Source organism: Pleuronectes platessa, chromosome 13, assembly GCF_947347685.1.
Source record: "Pleuronectes platessa chromosome 13, fPlePla1.1, whole genome shotgun sequence".
NCBI classification, from domain to species: Eukaryota; Metazoa; Chordata; class Actinopteri; order Pleuronectiformes; family Pleuronectidae; genus Pleuronectes; species Pleuronectes platessa.
Window position 1 is genome coordinate 503,203 of NC_070638.1, and position 18,038 is coordinate 521,240.

The 18,038-nt window shown below is 45.2% G+C and overlaps 3 gene segments (V, D, J or C); all 3 read right to left on the reverse strand.

Annotated features, from left to right (window-relative positions):
• Positions 1–81: 81 nt before the first annotated feature.
• Positions 82–521, reverse strand: LOC128454889 (T cell receptor alpha variable 3-like; the record flags this gene model as incomplete). The annotated part of the segment is given in 2 exon segments: positions 82–368; positions 467–521. Coding segments are annotated over 2 exon segments (342 nt in total), but the record flags the coding sequence as incomplete, so codon positions are not given.
• Positions 522–1,290: 769 nt separating this feature from the next.
• Positions 1,291–2,583, reverse strand: LOC128454573 (T cell receptor alpha variable 12-2-like; the record flags this gene model as incomplete). The annotated part of the segment is given in 2 exon segments: positions 1,291–1,664; positions 1,970–2,583. Coding segments are annotated over 2 exon segments (420 nt in total), but the record flags the coding sequence as incomplete, so codon positions are not given.
• Positions 2,584–2,838: 255 nt separating this feature from the next.
• LOC128454438 (T cell receptor gamma variable 4-like) lies at positions 2,839–9,630 on the reverse strand. The segment is given in 4 exon segments: positions 2,839–2,970; positions 5,118–5,206; positions 8,903–9,229; positions 9,442–9,630. Coding segments are annotated over 4 exon segments (588 nt in total).
• Positions 9,631–18,038: the final 8,408 nt, after the last annotated feature.

The window sequence follows — 18,038 nt, forward strand, 5'->3', positions numbered from 1 at the left end:
TCCCTCTAGTGGAGGATGAGGAGTTGTGTCTTTGCTCCACAGGTTTTTGTACAGAGTTGTGTAGTTTCCTGTCACTGTGGGCCTCACAGCACAGTAGTACACAGCAGAGTCTGTCACTGCAGCAGAGGAGATGATCATGTGGATTTGGTTCTGCTCCACTTGGATCTTCAGTCCAGAGGTTGGAGCAGCTTCTTGTCCTGAAGCAGAGTGTGAGAGGAGGAACTCTGGAGCTTGTCCTGGATTCTGTCGATACCAGAAGAAATAATCCCCTAGGTTCACTTTGGAGGAGTTATAGGACAGAGTAACAGAGCTGCCTTCTGCACTGAACTCTTCATTGTGGACCGGTGTGAGTTCTTCACAGCTGATTGCTAAAGGAGAAAAGTAACTGTTATTTAAGGATTCAAACACAATTCACTCTGTGAAGTTTTAGGAATTGAACCTTGTTGTTCTGTATAATGTAACAAACCTGTTAGAGTGGAGAGAAGCAGTAGAGAAGATAGAGCCTGATGCAGTGAGAGCATGTTGAATCCAGGTGATGTTGGTGCTTTGTAGATTGAACTGGTCTGATTATGGAAGCTCCTCTCTCTTCTATAGTTCAGTAGCAGCTCAGCTCCTCCCTGAATCTCTGCGTCTCCTCTTAGATCTGGACTTTCTCTTCCTCCACACTGGGAGCAACAGTTTGTTCAAGCTGCAGCTGGGATTTGTATTTGAGGGATCTTGTTCAACCTGAACTTCAACAAAGGTAACTGAGGTGGTGAAAATATGGATCCCCTCTTCAAGGTTTGGAAACATGAGATGATCATGTTTTATAAACCTAATGATGAGTGGAAATCATTGCATCACTACTACCAACGTCAACTGGTGAGGAAAGAGAGTCTGATCAAATACTAGATGGTGAACATCAGAGGCAGAACAGAGAGATTTAAATTCAGCTGCTTTCATCAATTACACAGAACAAGGATCTAAGTTCTAGACTCACACAAAGTCTGAAGGTGTTTGACACCAAAACTCCACATGTGACAAACCTTCTGTCATAATCACTGGACTTCAGTGGAATTTTACTATAAACATGTTCAACAAAACCATGAAATTGATGATTTTAGAAGAATAATGATCCAAACTCAACATGTAAAGTGAAGATGAGAGGACCCAGCATTGAACCCTGTGGTGCACCACTCATTTAAGAAATATCCTACAGAACCTGATGATTGTTAGAATTTGTTTTATAGTGAAACAAACGTCATCACAAACCACTGAGGTTTAACAGTTAGTGACTCCCTCTAGTGGAGGATGAGGAGTTGTGTGTTTGCTCCACAGGTTTTTGTACAGAGTTGTGTAGTTTCCTGTCACTGTGGGCTGCAGAGCACAGTAGTACACAGCAGAGTCAGACGGCTGCAGCTTCTGGATCTTCAGAGGAGATGATCTCGAGGTGGAATTCAGTGTGGATGAAAATCTCTCTCTGAAGTCGTCTGCTGTGTTTCCGTCTCCCAGTTGAAAGCGGCTCAGGATGAATGTTGGGTTGTTGGTTCCTTCCTGTTTGTACCAGAGGAGAGACACACTTGTTGAGCTGCTGACGTATCGACAACCAAGTGTTGCTGCTTCTCCTCCAGTCGCAGTCACGTCTCCTCCTGGTTGCTGCACCATGTCTTGTTGTGCTCTGCCTTCTGTAAAACAACAGTAACAGCATCAGTGTGAGTCAGGTCAGAGTTGTGTTGATATCAGAGACACAGAGTTGTGTTGATATCAGAGACACCGGGTTGTGTTGATATCAGACACACAGAGTTGTGTTGATATCAGAGACACGGAGTTGTGTTGATATCAGAGACACGGAGTTGTGTCGATATCAGAGACACAGAGTTGTGTCGATATCAGAGACACAGAGTTGTGTCGATATCAGAGACACAGAGTTGTGTTGATATCAGAGACACCGGGTTGTGTTGATATCAGACACACAGAGTTGTGTTCATACCAGGACACAGAGCAGCCAGCAGCAGTGAGATGAACAGAGGCTTCATATCTGCAGTGTGAGTCTCTGTGAGTAGAAAGAGGAAAGAAGCTGTGACTCTGTGTTTAGACTCAGATTAGAAGGAGGAGTCTCGGCCCCGTTCAGCCCCGACTCACAACTCTACCCCTCGCACACTTTTCATTCTGTCTCCTGTCCCACTGCATCTTGTCTTTTATGTCCTCAGTGTTTGATTCATCACAGTTTCCTCCTTCACATCTGCTGTAGATTCACTTTGCTCCAGAACTGTTGTGAAGCTCCTCTGACTCTTTTATATCTCTTATGAGAAAGAGAACACGTTAACTCAGAATCAATATTTCAGCTCCATCTGACTTCTTATGATCTTTGACACAGTTTTTCCTCTTGAATATAAACTCCCACTTTAGTGTTTGTGGCTCAGATACAAAGTGGAGTTGCTGTGGAAGATCAAATCCTCCAATGAGGACTCTGAAGAAGGTGGAACCCAGGATCTTGTCTGGAGCTTCTCCAGTTCCAGATGTTCTTTAAATGCAGCTGCTGCTCAGTGGCTGCACATGAACACACAGCTGCTCAGAACTCAGGGCTCAAACCATCGCTTCACTCACTGAGACATTGACTCTGATACAAGGGGGGGGGGGGGGCCTTGCTTGATTTGAGGGGCCCGACACAAAGTGTGAGCGTACAAGGTGGTCCAGCTCTGCTCTGGTGAGTGGGTTCCATCTCCTGTGAGAAGAACTGACTGAGAGTCTCAAACTGTCTCAACCAGCTGCAGCTGAAGAGTGAAGCTGCAGCTGGTTGAGAGTCCTGGATGTAGACTGGACCTGATCTGTTCGCTGCACAGTACCAAGTACCAATGTTTAGAAACGGATATGGGCAGCCACTGGTAGCCAGTGAAGGGAGCGGAGGAGTGTGGGTGAACTCAGCTTGAAGACCAGAACCTGGACCAGAACCTGGACCAGAAGCTGGTTGTTTTGACAGAAGATGGTGACCTTTAGTGTATAGAAGAATATTAGACTCGGAATGTTGTCCTAGGATTGAAGCCTGTTGCACCCGAATCTAGGGTGCTTGATTTGAGGGTCCGACACAATGTGTGAGCGTACAAGGTGGTCCAGCTCTGCACTGGTGAGTGGGTTCCATCTCCTGTGAGAAGAACTGACTGAGAGTCTCAAACTGTCTCAACCAGCTGCAGCTGAAGAGTGAAGCTGAACTGAGATCAGTTCAAAACACTCTGAAGTTATTAAAAATCTCCAATATTCAGCAGGAAACTGTGAAACATGAAGAATTCTGATCAGTTTGGTGGATTTGTTCCAGCTGCAGCTCTTCAGGGTCAGGAAGCAGAGGATCATGGGTAATATCCAGTGGGAGGACTCAGTCAACACATTGATTCACTTTGTTCTAACAGAACATCTCTTCATCAGACACAGAGCCCAACAGAGTTACTCCCCTCATGTGGCTGCAGGGGGCGCTGCTGGTCACTCAGTGCTCCACAGTCAGTGGTGGATCATATTTGACATGTTGTCTTTTATTTGATGCATCGTCCAGGTGCTTTGTCACTGACGTGGATTTGCTGCTCATGTGAATCCTCACACGGTTTCTCATCAGCAGCTGTAACCACGATGACTCTGATGAAACCGGAATGATCAGAATCCATCTGATATGAGGCGGTGGTTTGAATCCCACTTCCCTCCTCTTTGGAGACGAGGCAGATCTGTGTGCTCAGGTTTTTGTACAGCCTCTTCTACTCTTTGTATCACTGTGTGTAGAGCACAGTAGAACAGAGTGCTGTCTGCCAGGGTTAGTTTGCTGATGGTCATTTCAGTTGATGTTCTGGTTGTTTCTGATTTGTATCGTTTATCAGGATTATGTTCTTCATCACTCAATGACCTCGCTCCTTTGTAGAGAAGAAACTGAGGAGCCTGAAGGTCAGAATCATGTCTGTACCAGAGAAGACGAACATATTCTGATGTTGTCTCATAGTCACATGTGAGTTTGACAGATTGTCCTTCACTTCCACTGACTTCTGTTGCTCGAGGAGAGATTGTGTCTGCAGCTCTGAGTCCTGAGAGAGAAGAGAGAGTGAAGCAGACCAACATTGTTCATGAGGTTGAGACCAAAACACAGTTTGACAGAAACTGCTCCACTGGAGCTGAGGTCAAAACTACATCACACAGGACGTCAAGACAAAGATCATTATGGGATTGAAACAGGCAAATATCATCTATTCCACAGGTTCAGTGAGACAGAGACTAGTTGTAGAACTCACCTATGAAGGGAGATAGAAACACAAAGAGGTGAAGCAACATGTCTTAGTCTTCGTAGTTGAAGCCAAACAGATGAACAATGTTCTTCCACTGCAGGAGAATGAAACCACTCAGCAGCCTCTCTGCTGCACAGTCGTCCTCAACATCCAGCTCATTGTGCTTTGACTTCCTCCAACATCTCTGCACTGGACACTCCAACAATCTCATTGGTCGAGTTGGACTTCAGTGGGCGGGGCCAGCTAATCACCTGTTACTGCTGTGAAACGATTCGTACGTGGAGACGACTCCAGCTTCAGGGAAACCGATGAAACTGCAACAGTAGAGTTCAGTATTATACGTCTTGTGATTTGTCCAATTGTGGTTTTGAACCAGTTTCAACTTTAAAGATAAAACAGCAGAGATGGGACAATATAGGTCGATGCCTCAAGTATAACAACACATGACACAGTGAACATGACTCAGCATCTCGTCATCTTTGAGACTTTCTGTTGTTTTATATAGAAAATAATCTGCTGGTCATTCGTCTGTTTAATCATCACAACAAAGAATCTGGACTGGATCATAAGAAACACTGAGGTTTAACAGTGAGTGACTCCCTCTAGTGGAGGATGAGGAGTTGTGTCTTTGCTCCACAGGTTTTTGTACAGAGTTGTGTAGTTTCCTGTCACTGTGGGCCTCACAGCACAGTAGTACACAGCAGAGTCTGTCACTGCAGCAGAGGAGATGATCATGTGGATTTGGTTCTGCTCCACTTTAATCCTCAGTCCAGAGGTTGGAGCAGCTAGTATTTGTCCTGAAGCAGAGTGTGAGAGGAGGAACTCTGGTGCTTGTCCTGGATTCTGTCGATACCAGTAGAAATAATCCGCTGGGTTCACTTTGGAGGAGTTATAGGACAGAGTAACAGAGCTGCCTTCTGCACTGAACTCTTCATTGTGGACCGGTGTGAGTTCTTCACAGCTGATTGCTAAAGGAGAAAAGTAACTCTGTTATTTAAGGATTCAAACACAATTCACTCTGTGAAGTTTTAGGAATTGAACCTTTTTGTTCTGTATAATGTAACAAACCTGTTAGAGTGGAGAGAAGCAGTAGAGAAGATAGAGCCTGATGCAGTGAGAGCATGTTGAATCCAGGTGATGTTGGTGCTTTGTAGATTGAACTGGTCTGAATATGGAAGCTCCTCTCTCTTCTATAGTTCAGTAGCAGCTCAGCTCCTCCCTGAATCTCTGCGTCTCCTCTTAGATCTGGACTTTCTCTTCCTCCACACTGGGAGCAACAGTTTGTTCAAGCTGCAGCTGGGATTTGTATTTGAGGGATCTTGTTCAACCTGAACTTCAACAAAGGTAACTGAGGTGGTGAAAAGATGGATCCCCTCTTCAAGGTTTGGAAACATGAGATGATCATGTTTTATAAACCTAATGATGGAGTGGAAATCATTGCATCACTACTACCAACGTCAACTGGTGAGGAAAGAGAGTCTGATCAAATACTAGATGGTGAACATCAGAGGCAGAAAAGAGAGATTTAAATTCAGCTGCTTTCATCAATTACACAGAACAAGGATCTAAGTTCTAGACTCACACAAAGTCTGAAGGTGTTTGAGACCAAAACTCCACATGTGACAAACCTTCTGTCATAATCACTGGACTTCAGTGGAATTTTACTATAAACATGTTCAACAAAACCATGAAATTGATGATTTTAGAAGAATAATGATCCAAACTCAACATGTAAAGTGAAGATGAGAGGACCCAGCATTGAACCCTGTGGTGCACCACACTGCTGTGCAATAGTGCTTAAAAAGTGTTACCATAGAATGGTGTACCTTTAGGCACTCAATAAATTTGGTTATCAAAATAAAATATAAAACATTAATATTTAAAATATTAATATTAAATCATAACTTTAATTGGTTAAAGTCCTCGCGGGGCACCACCCTTCATAGAAGGGAAAAGATAGACAATTTATTGATTAAGATCAGTCTCATTTAGCTCAAGTTCAATTAGAAATCTCAATATTTTACCATTAAAGATTATATAATGAACAATGATGGTTATGGAGTTCTTAACAGTGTAACGGTTGGCAAAATTCACTTATGCAATATTAATGAAATAACAGTTGTGAAAGAAGAACATTTATTATGAACATAATAAAGTATAACAACACAAATTACTAAACAATCAAACTAACTAATGACTAACTGACTAAATATGAGTGTGTGTGTGTGTGTGTGTAAATAAGGGGCCTCCCAAAATGGCTATCCAAATTTCACACCTTTGTAGAATGCTTTCAAAATGGTAGTTTATCCCCTAAGATAAGAGTCCCCCCCCCCCTTCTTCTGAGGTTGCTTTCCGGAGGAAGGTTTAACTAGGTGGAGACTATGCGTGTGTCTGTGTAGATGTTAATTAGATAATGCAAGAGTCAGAGAGACCTACAAAGGAGGCCTGTGAAGGGCCTAACTAACAATTACTTTCAAATAACTTGTTGCCACAATATCACACTACATATCAAACTTATAAACACACACCGATCAAATAAACAGTCTTGCTTAGCGTAGTATAATTCTTAAGCCCAGATTATGTTACCAGTCCGAGGGAAAGAGGAAAAGGAGTTGCAGTCCAGTTGCAGTTCTGTGACGTCTCCTGGGTTTGTCGGAAGGGTTCTGCCTTAGCGGTTCTGTTGAGCTGTGAAGCTCTGTTGCTTGTTGAAGTTTTCCTGCAGGACATCGCGTCGCTACGAGGAGTTTGTAGAACTTGAAGGGCGAGGAGATTTCCTTGAGAAGATGAGCTGGAGGCTGCACCTTTGACCTCCGGTAGTTGGTGGGAAGAGAAGATTAGGCTGGGGCAGCCAGGCCCTCTCCTCAGCAATGCAGGAGAAATGGCTGGACAGCCCTGCTGTCCTCGGTGAGTGGATGGAAAGAGAGGCTGTAGCAGCCTTCCGCCCTCGGGAGGATTGGAGAAAGAGAGAGATCTTGGGGAGACGTCTCCTTATATTGGCCCCGGTGACCTCACGGGTCTTGGACCAGAGTGACCCTGGTGTTTCTTGACACCTTTGTGTGACATTGCCAGTGTTGTGTAAGTTCACACCTCTCATGAACTAGTTCAAAGTTCAGTTCACCTAAGTAAACATGAATAGTTCACGTTCATAGTTCACCATTTAAATTCTGAACGAGTTCATAGTTCAGTTCATTTCATAGTTTTAAGGTGGAAAGTGAGAATGAAGAAAACCTTATCCATCACTACCCCCTGCCTTACTGTCGGAATCTTTATCAGACAGTGTGTAAAAATCCCTCTCTGCTTTCTCTTGCCATCTGTATATGAGACCGAGAGCTGTTGTGTTGCAGGTATGGCCTGCCCCTTTCAGGAAAGTTTGTATTGTGTGACGTAGTGCACCTGGGTATTGTGGGAAGAGACGTTAAAATTGTGTGTATAACGAGAAGTGACGGAGCACCTAGAGGTGATGCGAGTGTTGCTCCTGCTGTATATCCGAGAAATAAAGTGGCCGCATTCCAAGTAAAGAAACATCTCCTCCTCCTTCTTCACGGAGCGGCCAGACAGCGAGCCAAGATAACCCGTGAGCCGAGCTCCAGACTACGGCTCGGAGCCGAGACACTGGCCAGAGAAGAAAACACTTGGAATACGTTGCTTGTTTGGTGTGCATGTGTGTGTGCGATGAATCATGGGTAACATAGTGCGAAGTCGAGTTACTCGGTTCAGGTTAGGCTCCATCGCGGACATTTCACTGGCACTGAGCAACGACATGGTGAAAGCATTCGATTAAGACAGCGTCTCTCCTCAGGAGAAGGAAAACATTCCGTAACGTTTTAGCTAGACCTCAGATAATATTGTAACGGACTGGTAGTTAGGTTTATGTTCTGTTTGACTGCTATGTGTTTGTTATGACTTATGTTCAGCTAACTACACCATGTCAATAAGTATTGGGATTTCCAGAGGGTCAGTGAACCAGTCGGGGTGAGGCAAGTGACAGTTCTAGACCAATGGCTGGAGAGTTACCTGGCATGACAGGCTCTCATTGGCTGATGAGTTGGCATGTCAAGGGTGAATGAGGAAGGGGAGTGAAGAACACAGTGGTGGATGATAGGAGTGTCGGAGTTACAACAAGAAGTGTGTCGTGTTCGCTGGACTTTAATAAAGTTACACATAAAGAGCGAAGTGTCCTGTCGTCTATAAGCGAGGACGCTGAAATATGAACGTGTTCACCGTTCAAAATTCATTATTTGTAATTGAGGTGCGTTCAGTTCATCGTTCTCATGAAAGTGAACGTGTTCAATGAACGCGTTCTTTTGCGTTCGTTCATGCACAACACTGGACATTGCCCAGACCCCAGGACATGCAGCATCCTGTTACATCCTCTGGGAGACTGAGTTCCTTGACTTTCTAAGATCGATGGAACCTGTGGCATCTTGGGGGATTGAGTTCACTCCAGCACATGCGGCATGTTTGTTACAAGTTTGACTGAAAGGAGACCTGTGGTTTGCACAAAAACCATGTCCCAACAACACATTTAAGAAATATCCTACAGAACCTGATGATTGTTAGAATTTGTTTTATTGTGAAACAAACGTCATCACAAACCACTGAGGTTTAACAGTGAGTGACTCCCTCTAGTGGAGGATGAGTAGTTGTGTGTTTGCTCCCCAGGTTTTTGTACAGAGTTGTGTAGTTTCCTGTCACTGTGGGCTGCAGAGCACAGTAGTACACAGCAGAGTCTGTCACTGCAGCAGAGGAGATCTGCAGTTTGACTCGTTTCTCAGTCTGGTTGATGTGAGCAGAGAAATCAGACAGAGTTGGATGAATGGATCCTTCCTTTGTGATGTAGAGCAGGAACTCTGGTCTGGAGCTCTGCTGTTGTCGGTACCACTGGATGTTGTTGATGGATCCGTCATATTTACAGGTCAGGTTGATGTGTCTTCCCTCTGAAACTACTTCTTCAGTACTTTCTGGTGTTATGCTGTCCATGGAACCCATGGCTGCAAGATGAGGATTATTCATGTCAGTGAGTCTGAAGAGAATCAAACATCAAGAGACTCAACAGGTTCTTGACTTCTTATAATAAATGTGAAGATTTTTCCACAGAGTAAATTGTTAAACTCCACAAATAAACCTCCTGTCATGAAATGCAGAAGAAAGGTTATGATGATTCCACAGGTTCAGTGAGACAGAGACTAGTTGTAGAACTCACCTATGAAGGGAGATAGAAACACAAAGAGGTGAAGCAACATGTCTTAGTCTTCGTAGTTGAAGCCAAACAGATGAACAATGTTCTTCCACTGCAGGAGAATGAAACCACTCAGCAGCCTCTCTGCTGCACAGTCGTCCTCAACATCCAGCTCATTGTGCTTTGACTTCCTCCAACATCTCTGCACTGGACACTTCAACCATCTCATTGGTCGAGTTGGACCGAAGTGGGCGTGGCCAGTCTTTATTCTGTTAGTATTTGGTCTTTATATTTATATTTTTTTCATTGTTTTTTGGGGGTTAATCAATACAATTATACAATTACACATCACAAATCTAATGGTTATACCCCTACCGACAGAAAGACCCACCAACCCCGAGCCAGCCTACCCTATGCAGCAGAAGTACATACATTAAGAGAGACTTTAGAATATATATATATATATAATATATATAAATTAGTGCTGAAAAAAATTAATCAAGTTAATCACGTCAATAGGCTGTGATTAATCATGACTAATCACACAACTTAAAATACTACTATTTACAATTACGGTGTTTGAATAAAGAAATGTATGACAAAGTGGTTAGGGCTTTTTAAAACTTTATTTTACATCTCAGTCAATTAGAATATCTTAATTCACAGAGCAACAACACCCATAAAAGGCAAACAGTCCTTTTTTTAACCTTCTCATCACGGAGCACCTGTGTGCCACTGTAGTAAAAACCCCTCTGAAATTGGGCTCATGGAGTGCTTAGCTTTGCCAACGACATCCATAATGATCTGCCAACTTAAATAGAAGACAAGCATATAAGAAAACTGTTATCTTCTGCTACAAAGTAAATATAAACAGCTTGTCTGTAAACTGTGAGGTAACATTTCACCCAAATAAAGTCAACATTACATTGAGTGGCCTAAAAGTTGAATTATAAACTGAATGTCATAAGTATCTTCAAAGAAACAAAGTGAACAGTCCTTTTCACACACTTAATTCAATAACAATAACTGTGTGCAAAGGTGTTGTGTGACATGACTTCAGTCAACCAATTCGTCTACTTTTCTTTTAACCAGTTACTCAGGCAAACTAGCTTGTTGACATTTTCAGATGACAAAGCTGACCTCTTCTTCTGTACAATGTGGCCTGCCAAAGAAAGTAGTCTCTCACATGGCACTGTTGAGGTAGTGCCAAAAGTACTTTTGTGCAAGATGTGTCAGCCTACCATGGGCACCAGTGTGCGCTGACCACCACTGAAGTGGACATGTGTCTATGCTGACACTGGGCTCTGCCCTATACCTGTCCAGAGTTTTGTCATTAAAATTTGCATCCTCATCAGACTCTGACTCTGACCCCAACAGTAGGAGAGCCACTTTCTTCTTTGGTGGTTCTGGTTCCATTTCATCGCTGCAGGGCTGTGATTCAGTATCTCTGTCCTTCAGCATCTGACTCAGCTTTTGCCACACCTCTTCCCTCTCTGCTTTAGGCAGGCACCTGAGGTCCTTGAATCTGGGATCTAGAGCTGTTGCTAGCTTTAACCATGAAAGGTTTGTGTTCTCCTTTCGTGTGTTGAGGTCTCCTTTGAATGCAGCCTTGAAGCGCACTATGTAGGCAGGGTCAACATCTGAAATCTCCATTGTACTCAGAAGGTGGCAGAGTGCAGGCAGGACCACAGAGCAGGAAACATATTTTTCACCCCCCAAGAGCTCAGTAACATACCTTCAAACACACAAACAAGACAGAATTAAAGACTACTTTTTTCATTGATAACACCCATATAGTTATCAGGCCTAACATTATTTCTGAAAGAAAATATATTGGAGAAAATAAATGAGTTGCGACTAGGAAAATCACTTTACCTGCATGGCTCCAGCAGTGTTTCCAAATTTGCTAGCCTGTCATATTCAGCTGAGGTTAGCGTGGCCAAGTTGTGCTTCTGCTGGACAAGTGTTGCCTTCAGTGGCTCTTTGTTGTGCTGGATACACTTTATCATCTCCAGTGTTGAATTCCAGCGTGTGGCTACATCCTGGATGAGTGACTCTTCTGTCTGTCCATGGGAAGCTTGCTGAACTTTCAGCTCTGCTGTGTTTCCAGGACTGTGTTTAAAATGTCAAACGATTTTACGGCACTTGGCTAATGCACCATCAAACCCGCTGTCACGGAGAGACACTGTGATCGTCCACTGTATAATGTGCGCTACACAAGGCATATGCTCGAATGGTAGACTCCTGGCTGCCGCTACCATATGACGAGCACTATGTGTTCCAATTATGTGGACCCTGTCCGTTATCCCCCACTCTTTAACAACGTCAAGAAACTGGCGAGCGCATGCTTCGGCGAAATACCTCTCCTCTGTTTTTACTACACCTAACGCAAACGAGTGCAGCTGCCAATTATCATCTATTAAATGAGCTGTTATGCCGAGGTAGTTATGGTTGCTTACTGATGTCCAGTGGTCTCCAGTCAGTGCAATAAATGAGGCTCGTGCCAGCTGCTCCACTTTCGTTTCCTTTTTACTTCCATAGAGTTCATGGATTCTTGTGACAATAGTTCCCCTCGAAGGCGTTTTGTAGGATGAGTCCCCTGAGGCGATCTGGATAAGGTCTCGAAGCCCCTGGTGCTCAACGATGTTGATGGGTCTGCAGTCGGTTGCGACCCATGTAGCGATAGCATTAGTTAGCTTATTTGTTGTCGTCTTGTTGACAGAGCCGGCTTTGCTGTACTCCGCCAGTGTAGCTTGACGAGCACGGCTTGAACTCGTCTCGGTGTTAGCGTCTGTGTTAGCAAAGACGTGCTTTGCACGGAGATGGTACTTCAGACTCGTTGTACTACGGTGGAAAGACAGTTCATCACTGCAGTATTTACAAACAACTCTGGTTTTATCTAAACTTGCCGTTAAGCACACCGGGGTCCGTCTCCTCATTCATCACTTTGCTACTTCTTCACCCAGAGGCAGGTAAACATCCGCGCGGGAGGACTACGGCAGGTTGTTGTGAGACATGTATATACAGTGCCTTGCATAAGTATTCACCCCCCTTGGACTTTTTCCCATTATGTACTGTTACTAACTGGAATTCAAATAGACTTAAATAAACTTTTTCCCGTTTGATCAACAAAACATGCATAGTACTTTGGAGGTGCAAGATAAATTTTATTGTGACACAAACAATAATGAGAATAAAAAAGTTGACATCTGTTGGGTGCATAAGTATTCACCCCCCTGTGTCAATACTTGGTAGAACCCCCTTTCGCTGCAATTACAGCTGCAAGTCTTTTGGGGTATGTCTCTACCAGCTTTGCACATCTAGAGATGGAAAGGTTTGTCCATTCTTCTTGGCAAAAAAGATGAAGCTCAGTCAGATTGGATGGAGACCGTCTGTGAACCGCAATCTTCAAGTCTTGCCATAGATTCTCTATTGGATTGAGGTCTGGGCTTTGACTGGGCCATTTTAAGACATTAACATTCTTTAATCCAAACCATTCCTTTGTAGCTCTGGCTGTATGTTTAGGGTCATTGTCCTGCTGGAAGATGAACCTCCGCCCCAGTCTCAAGTCTTTTGCAGACTGCATCAGATTTTCTTCAAGGATTTCCCTGTATTTGGCTCCATCCATCTTTCCCTCTATTCTGACCAGTTTCCCTGTACCTGCTGAAGAGAAGCATCCCCACAGCATGATGCTACCACCACCATGTTTCACTGTTGGGATGGTGTGCTCAGGGTGATGGGCAGTGTTGGGTTTTCGCCACACATAGCGTTTTGCATTGAGGCCAAAAAGTTCAATTTTGGTCTCATCTGACCAGAGCACCTTCTTCCACATGTTTGCTGTGTCTCCCACATGGCTTCTGGCAAACTCCAAACGGGATTTTTTATGGATCCCTTTCAACAATGGCTTTCTTCTTGCCACTCTTCCATAAAGGCCAGATTTGTGGAGTAGACGACTAATAGTTGTCCTGTGGACAGATTCTCCCACCTCAGCTGTGGATCTCTGCAACTCCTCCAGAGTAACCATGGGCCTCCTGGTTGCTTCTCTGATGAATTTTCTCCTTGTCCGACTCTTCAGTTTGGGTGGACGGCCTCCTCTTGGTAGGTTTGCGGTTGTGCCATATTCTTTCCATTTTCTTATGATGGATTTTATGGTGCTCAGAGAGATGTTCAAAGCTCTGGATATTTTTTTATAACCTAACCCTGCTTCATATTTCTCCACAACTTTCTCCCTGACCTGTTTGGTGAGCTCCTTGGTCTTCATGATGCTGTTTGTTCAGTAATGATCTCCAACAAACTCTGAGTCCGTCACAGAACAGGTGTATTTATACTGAGATTAAATTGCAGACAGGTGGACCCTATTTACTAATTATGTGACTTGCAAATGTGACTTGTGAATGCAATTGGTCGCACCAGATCTTTGTTAGGGGTTTCACAGTAAAGGGGGTGAATACATATGCACTCAACACTTTTCAGATTTTTATTTGTAAATAATTGTGAAATCCATGTAATATTTCCCCCCACTTCCAAATGATGCACTATTTTGTGTTGGTCCATTACATAAACTCACGATGAAATACATTTTAATCTGTGGTTATACCATGACAAAATGTAGAAAAGTCCAAAGGGGGTGAATACTTATGCAAGGCACTGTATATATATATGTATCGGGTGGTTGCCATCCAATCCTTCTCTTGCAGTGGGCTTTGTATGGTCTCATAGTACGACAGGAAAGGGGTCCAGGATCTCTCAAAGCTCCGTATGGAACGTTTCAGAGTATATCTGATTTTCTCCAGTTTCAAGAAAGACATGGTGTCTCTAATCCATCTACTGAATGTGGGAGGTGTTTGTTACTTCCATAAGAGTAGTATCAGAGGTCTGGAAGGCAGAGAGGTGAAAGCTACGACAACATGAACTCTTAAGAGGACGAGTTTCATCAGTAAAGCCAAAAATGGCACATAATGGGTTTGGAGGGATGACCACACCAAAAACTGTAGAGTAAGCATGAAAGATGTCTGCCCAAAATGTTCTGAGCAGAGGGTAAGAGTAAGTAAAAGTATGAATGTGATCAGCTGGTTGACTTTTACAGCGGGGGCAAGAGGGGTCAACATCAGGGGAAATCTTGGCAAGTTTAGCCCTGGTCCAGTGAACTCTCAGGAGGATTTTAAATTGAATTAAGCTGTGTCTAGAATAGATTAGATTAGATTCAACTTTATTGTCATTGCACAGTAGAAGTACATATACAACTAAATGCGGTTTAGCATCTAACCAGAAGTGCAAAAAAATGGCATAATATACATGGAATATAACTGGAAATATAAATGGAATCTGAACAGTATTAAGAGGTAAGGTATGATATAAGAATGATGAATACACTAAGAGCAAGATAAATATATAAAAATATGAATACATTATAGGTGGGATAATACAGTAGGAATAAGTTAAGTGCAAATGTGCAAATGTTCAAATGTTCAAATGTGCAAATGTGCAAATGTTCAGTGGCTGGAGGAGGTTGTGTGGCAGTCCAAGCCAGGGTGGAGAGGGAAGTTGCAGTAGAGTCATTGGAGAAGGTGTGTGTGGATGTGTGTGTGTGTGTGTGTGTGTGTGGGGGGGGGGGGGGGGGGGTCGGGGGGGCTGCTATCACTGTGGAGCAGAGTTCAGCAGGGTGACAGCCGCAGGGATGAAGCGGTTCCTGAACCTGCTGGTCCGGGGAACGGAGGACCCTGTAGCGCCTCCCAGAGGGGAGGAGGACAAACAGTCTGTGGCTGGGGTGAGAGCTGTCCTTGACGATGCTGCGCGCTCTCCGCAGACATCTCTTGCTCTGAACAGCTGCAATGGTGTCGAGTGAGGAACCGGTGATGCGTTGGGCAGTTTTCACCACCCTCTGCAGTGATTTGCGGTCCGCAACAGAACAGCTGCCATACCACACTGAGATGCAGTTGGTGAGGATGCTCTCGATGGTGCAGCGGTAGAAATTCAGCAGAATCTGAGGAGACTGAGGATGGCCCATCTGTCTCCTCAGAGACGCTGGTGAGCTTTCTTGACCAGGGTTGAGGTGTTGAGGGTCCAAGAGAGGTCCTCAGAGATGTGGACACCCAGGAACTTGAAGCTGGTGACACGCTCGACCTCAGTCCCGTTGATATGGATGGGGGTGTGTGTGCCGCCTTTCTTCCTGTAGTCCACAATGAGCTCTTTGGTCTTCTTGGTGTTGAGAGCCAGGTTGTTGTCAGTGCACCACGCCGCCAGGTGCTGGACCTCTTCTCTGTAGGCATCGTTGTTGCTGATGAGGCCAATCACCGTAGTATCGTCTGCAAACTTGACAAAAGTATTAGTTACATGTACAGGTGTGCAGTAATAGGTGAATAGTGAGTAGAGGAAAGGACTTAGCACACAGCCCTGTGGCACGCCGGTGTTCAGGATGAGGGTTCAGGAGGTGTGGTTCTCTAACCTAACAGACTGGGGTCTGTTGGATAGGAAGTCCAGTATCCAGTTGCAGAGGGAAGAGTTGATGCCTAGGTCGCCGAGTTTTGTGATCAGTTTGGAGGGGATGATGGTGTTAAAAGCTGAACTGAAGTCTGTGAACAGCATTCTTACATAGGAGTTGTTATTGTCCAGGTGAGCGAGTGCGGAGTGAAGTGCCGTGGAGATGGCATCCTCCATACTCCTGTTTTGGTAGTAGGCGAATTGGAGGGGGTCCAGTGTGGGTGGTAAACAGGTTTTGAGGTGAGCCAGGACCATCCTCTCGAAGCACTTCATAATGGTGGGGGTGAGTGCAACAGGGCGGAAGTCGTTTAGGCTCGCTGCAGTGGAGTGTTTAGGCACCGGCACGATGGAGGTGGTTTTAAAGCACGTGGGGACAGCTACTTGGGCCAGTGACAGGTTGAATATGTCAGTCAAGACCTCAGCTAGCTGCCCAGCACAGGCCCTGAGCACGCGTCCGGGGATGCCATCAGGGCCACTAGCCTTACGTGCATTGATGGTGCTCAGTGCAGCACACCCGTCGATGGAGGAGAGTGTGAAGGGCTGGTGGTCTGAAGTGAGCACAGCCTTGATGGTCGCCTCCTGGTTGTCCCTGTTAAAGCGAGCATAAAAGCTGTTGAGCTCGTCAGGGAAGGAGCTCGTGGGGTTGGTGTGTATGTAGTCAGTTAAAGCCTGGATGCCTTGCCACATACGTCTGGGGTCGGAGTTGTTCTTGAAGTGCTTCTCAATCCTTAGCGTGTGGCAGTGCTTGGCCTTCTTGATGCCCCTCTTCGGGTCAGCCCTGGATGAACTGTAGGCCTGAGCATCACCTGATCTGAAAGTGGTGTCTCGTGACTTCAGCAGTAGACGGTTCTCTCTGTTCATCCATGGCTTCTGGTTAGGGAATGTAGTGATTTGTTTGAGGGTGGAGACACTGTTGATGTTGATGTGGTCCAGAACGGAAGAGGCATAGGAGTCGATGTCCGTGTGGGAGTCCAGTGTGGCCTGAACGGCAAACGCCCTCCAGTCTGTGTGTTCGAACCGGAGCTGGAGTGCAGTGTCTGCTCCCTCTGGCCACACTTTAACTGTCCTCACTGTGGGTTTCACACGCTTGATGAGTGGTGTGTATTTGGGGAGTAGAAACAAGGAGAGGTGGTCAGACTGTCCTAGATGGGGGAGGGGGACGGTTTTGTAAGCACCAGCCATTCTGGTGTAAACATGGTCCAAAGTCTTGACTCCTCTCGTTGCACAGGAGACATGTTGGTGGAATTTGGGGAGTACAGTCTTCAGGCTGGAGTGGTTGAAGTCACCCGCAACAATGAAGGCTGCCTCCGTGTGTGAAGTCTGTCGTTTGCTAATGGCAGCATGCAGGCCTTTCATTGCCAGCTTAGCATTAGCATCGGGGGGGATGTAGGACTTCAGTCACAACAGTCGATGTAAACTCTCTGGGCTGATAGAACGGTCTGCACTTAACCATGAGATATTCCAGGTTAGGAGAGCAGCATGCTTTGTTCACATAGATGCACAGTCCCCCACCTCTGGTCTTACCGGAGTCATCAGCTCCGCCCGGAGGAGGTAGCGCCCCGTTAACTCGACGGCGCTATCGGGGACGCTGCTGTTGAGCCATGTTTCTGTGAAAATCATGATGTTGCAGTCCATAATCCATTTGTGTGTGATGATCCGCAGCGGCAGCTCATCCATTTTGTTTGCCAGAGACGAACATCAGCGGGGAAAAGGCTCGGTAGAGATAGCCGGTGAGGAGTTAGCTTTAGCTTAGCCCTTAGCCCACCTCTCTTCCCCCATCTTTGTTTACGATCTCGACGCCGCCTGTGAGCACTTCCGGTCGGCGACGCCGGGTTGGTAGCCTCGGTAGCTCTGACGATCTCGGGAATGAGCCTTGGACCATCGAAAAAGTGGGTAGATGAACAAGATCCGATGTCTAAAAGATCCTGTCGGCTGTAGACAGTATTCGCAAGATTGTTCTGAGTGAACAGACTTGAAACCAGTAGGCAAATAATAACTATTTTGCTAAATCTGGGGAGACGCTGAGCCTCGCGTTGTGCACGCGCCGCCATCTTGGTATCTAGTGCAGGGGGATGATGTGTGAACTAGGTTTAGCGCAGCCTGCCACTGATCTTCTCTCAGGACCACCCCTAGGTCTTTTC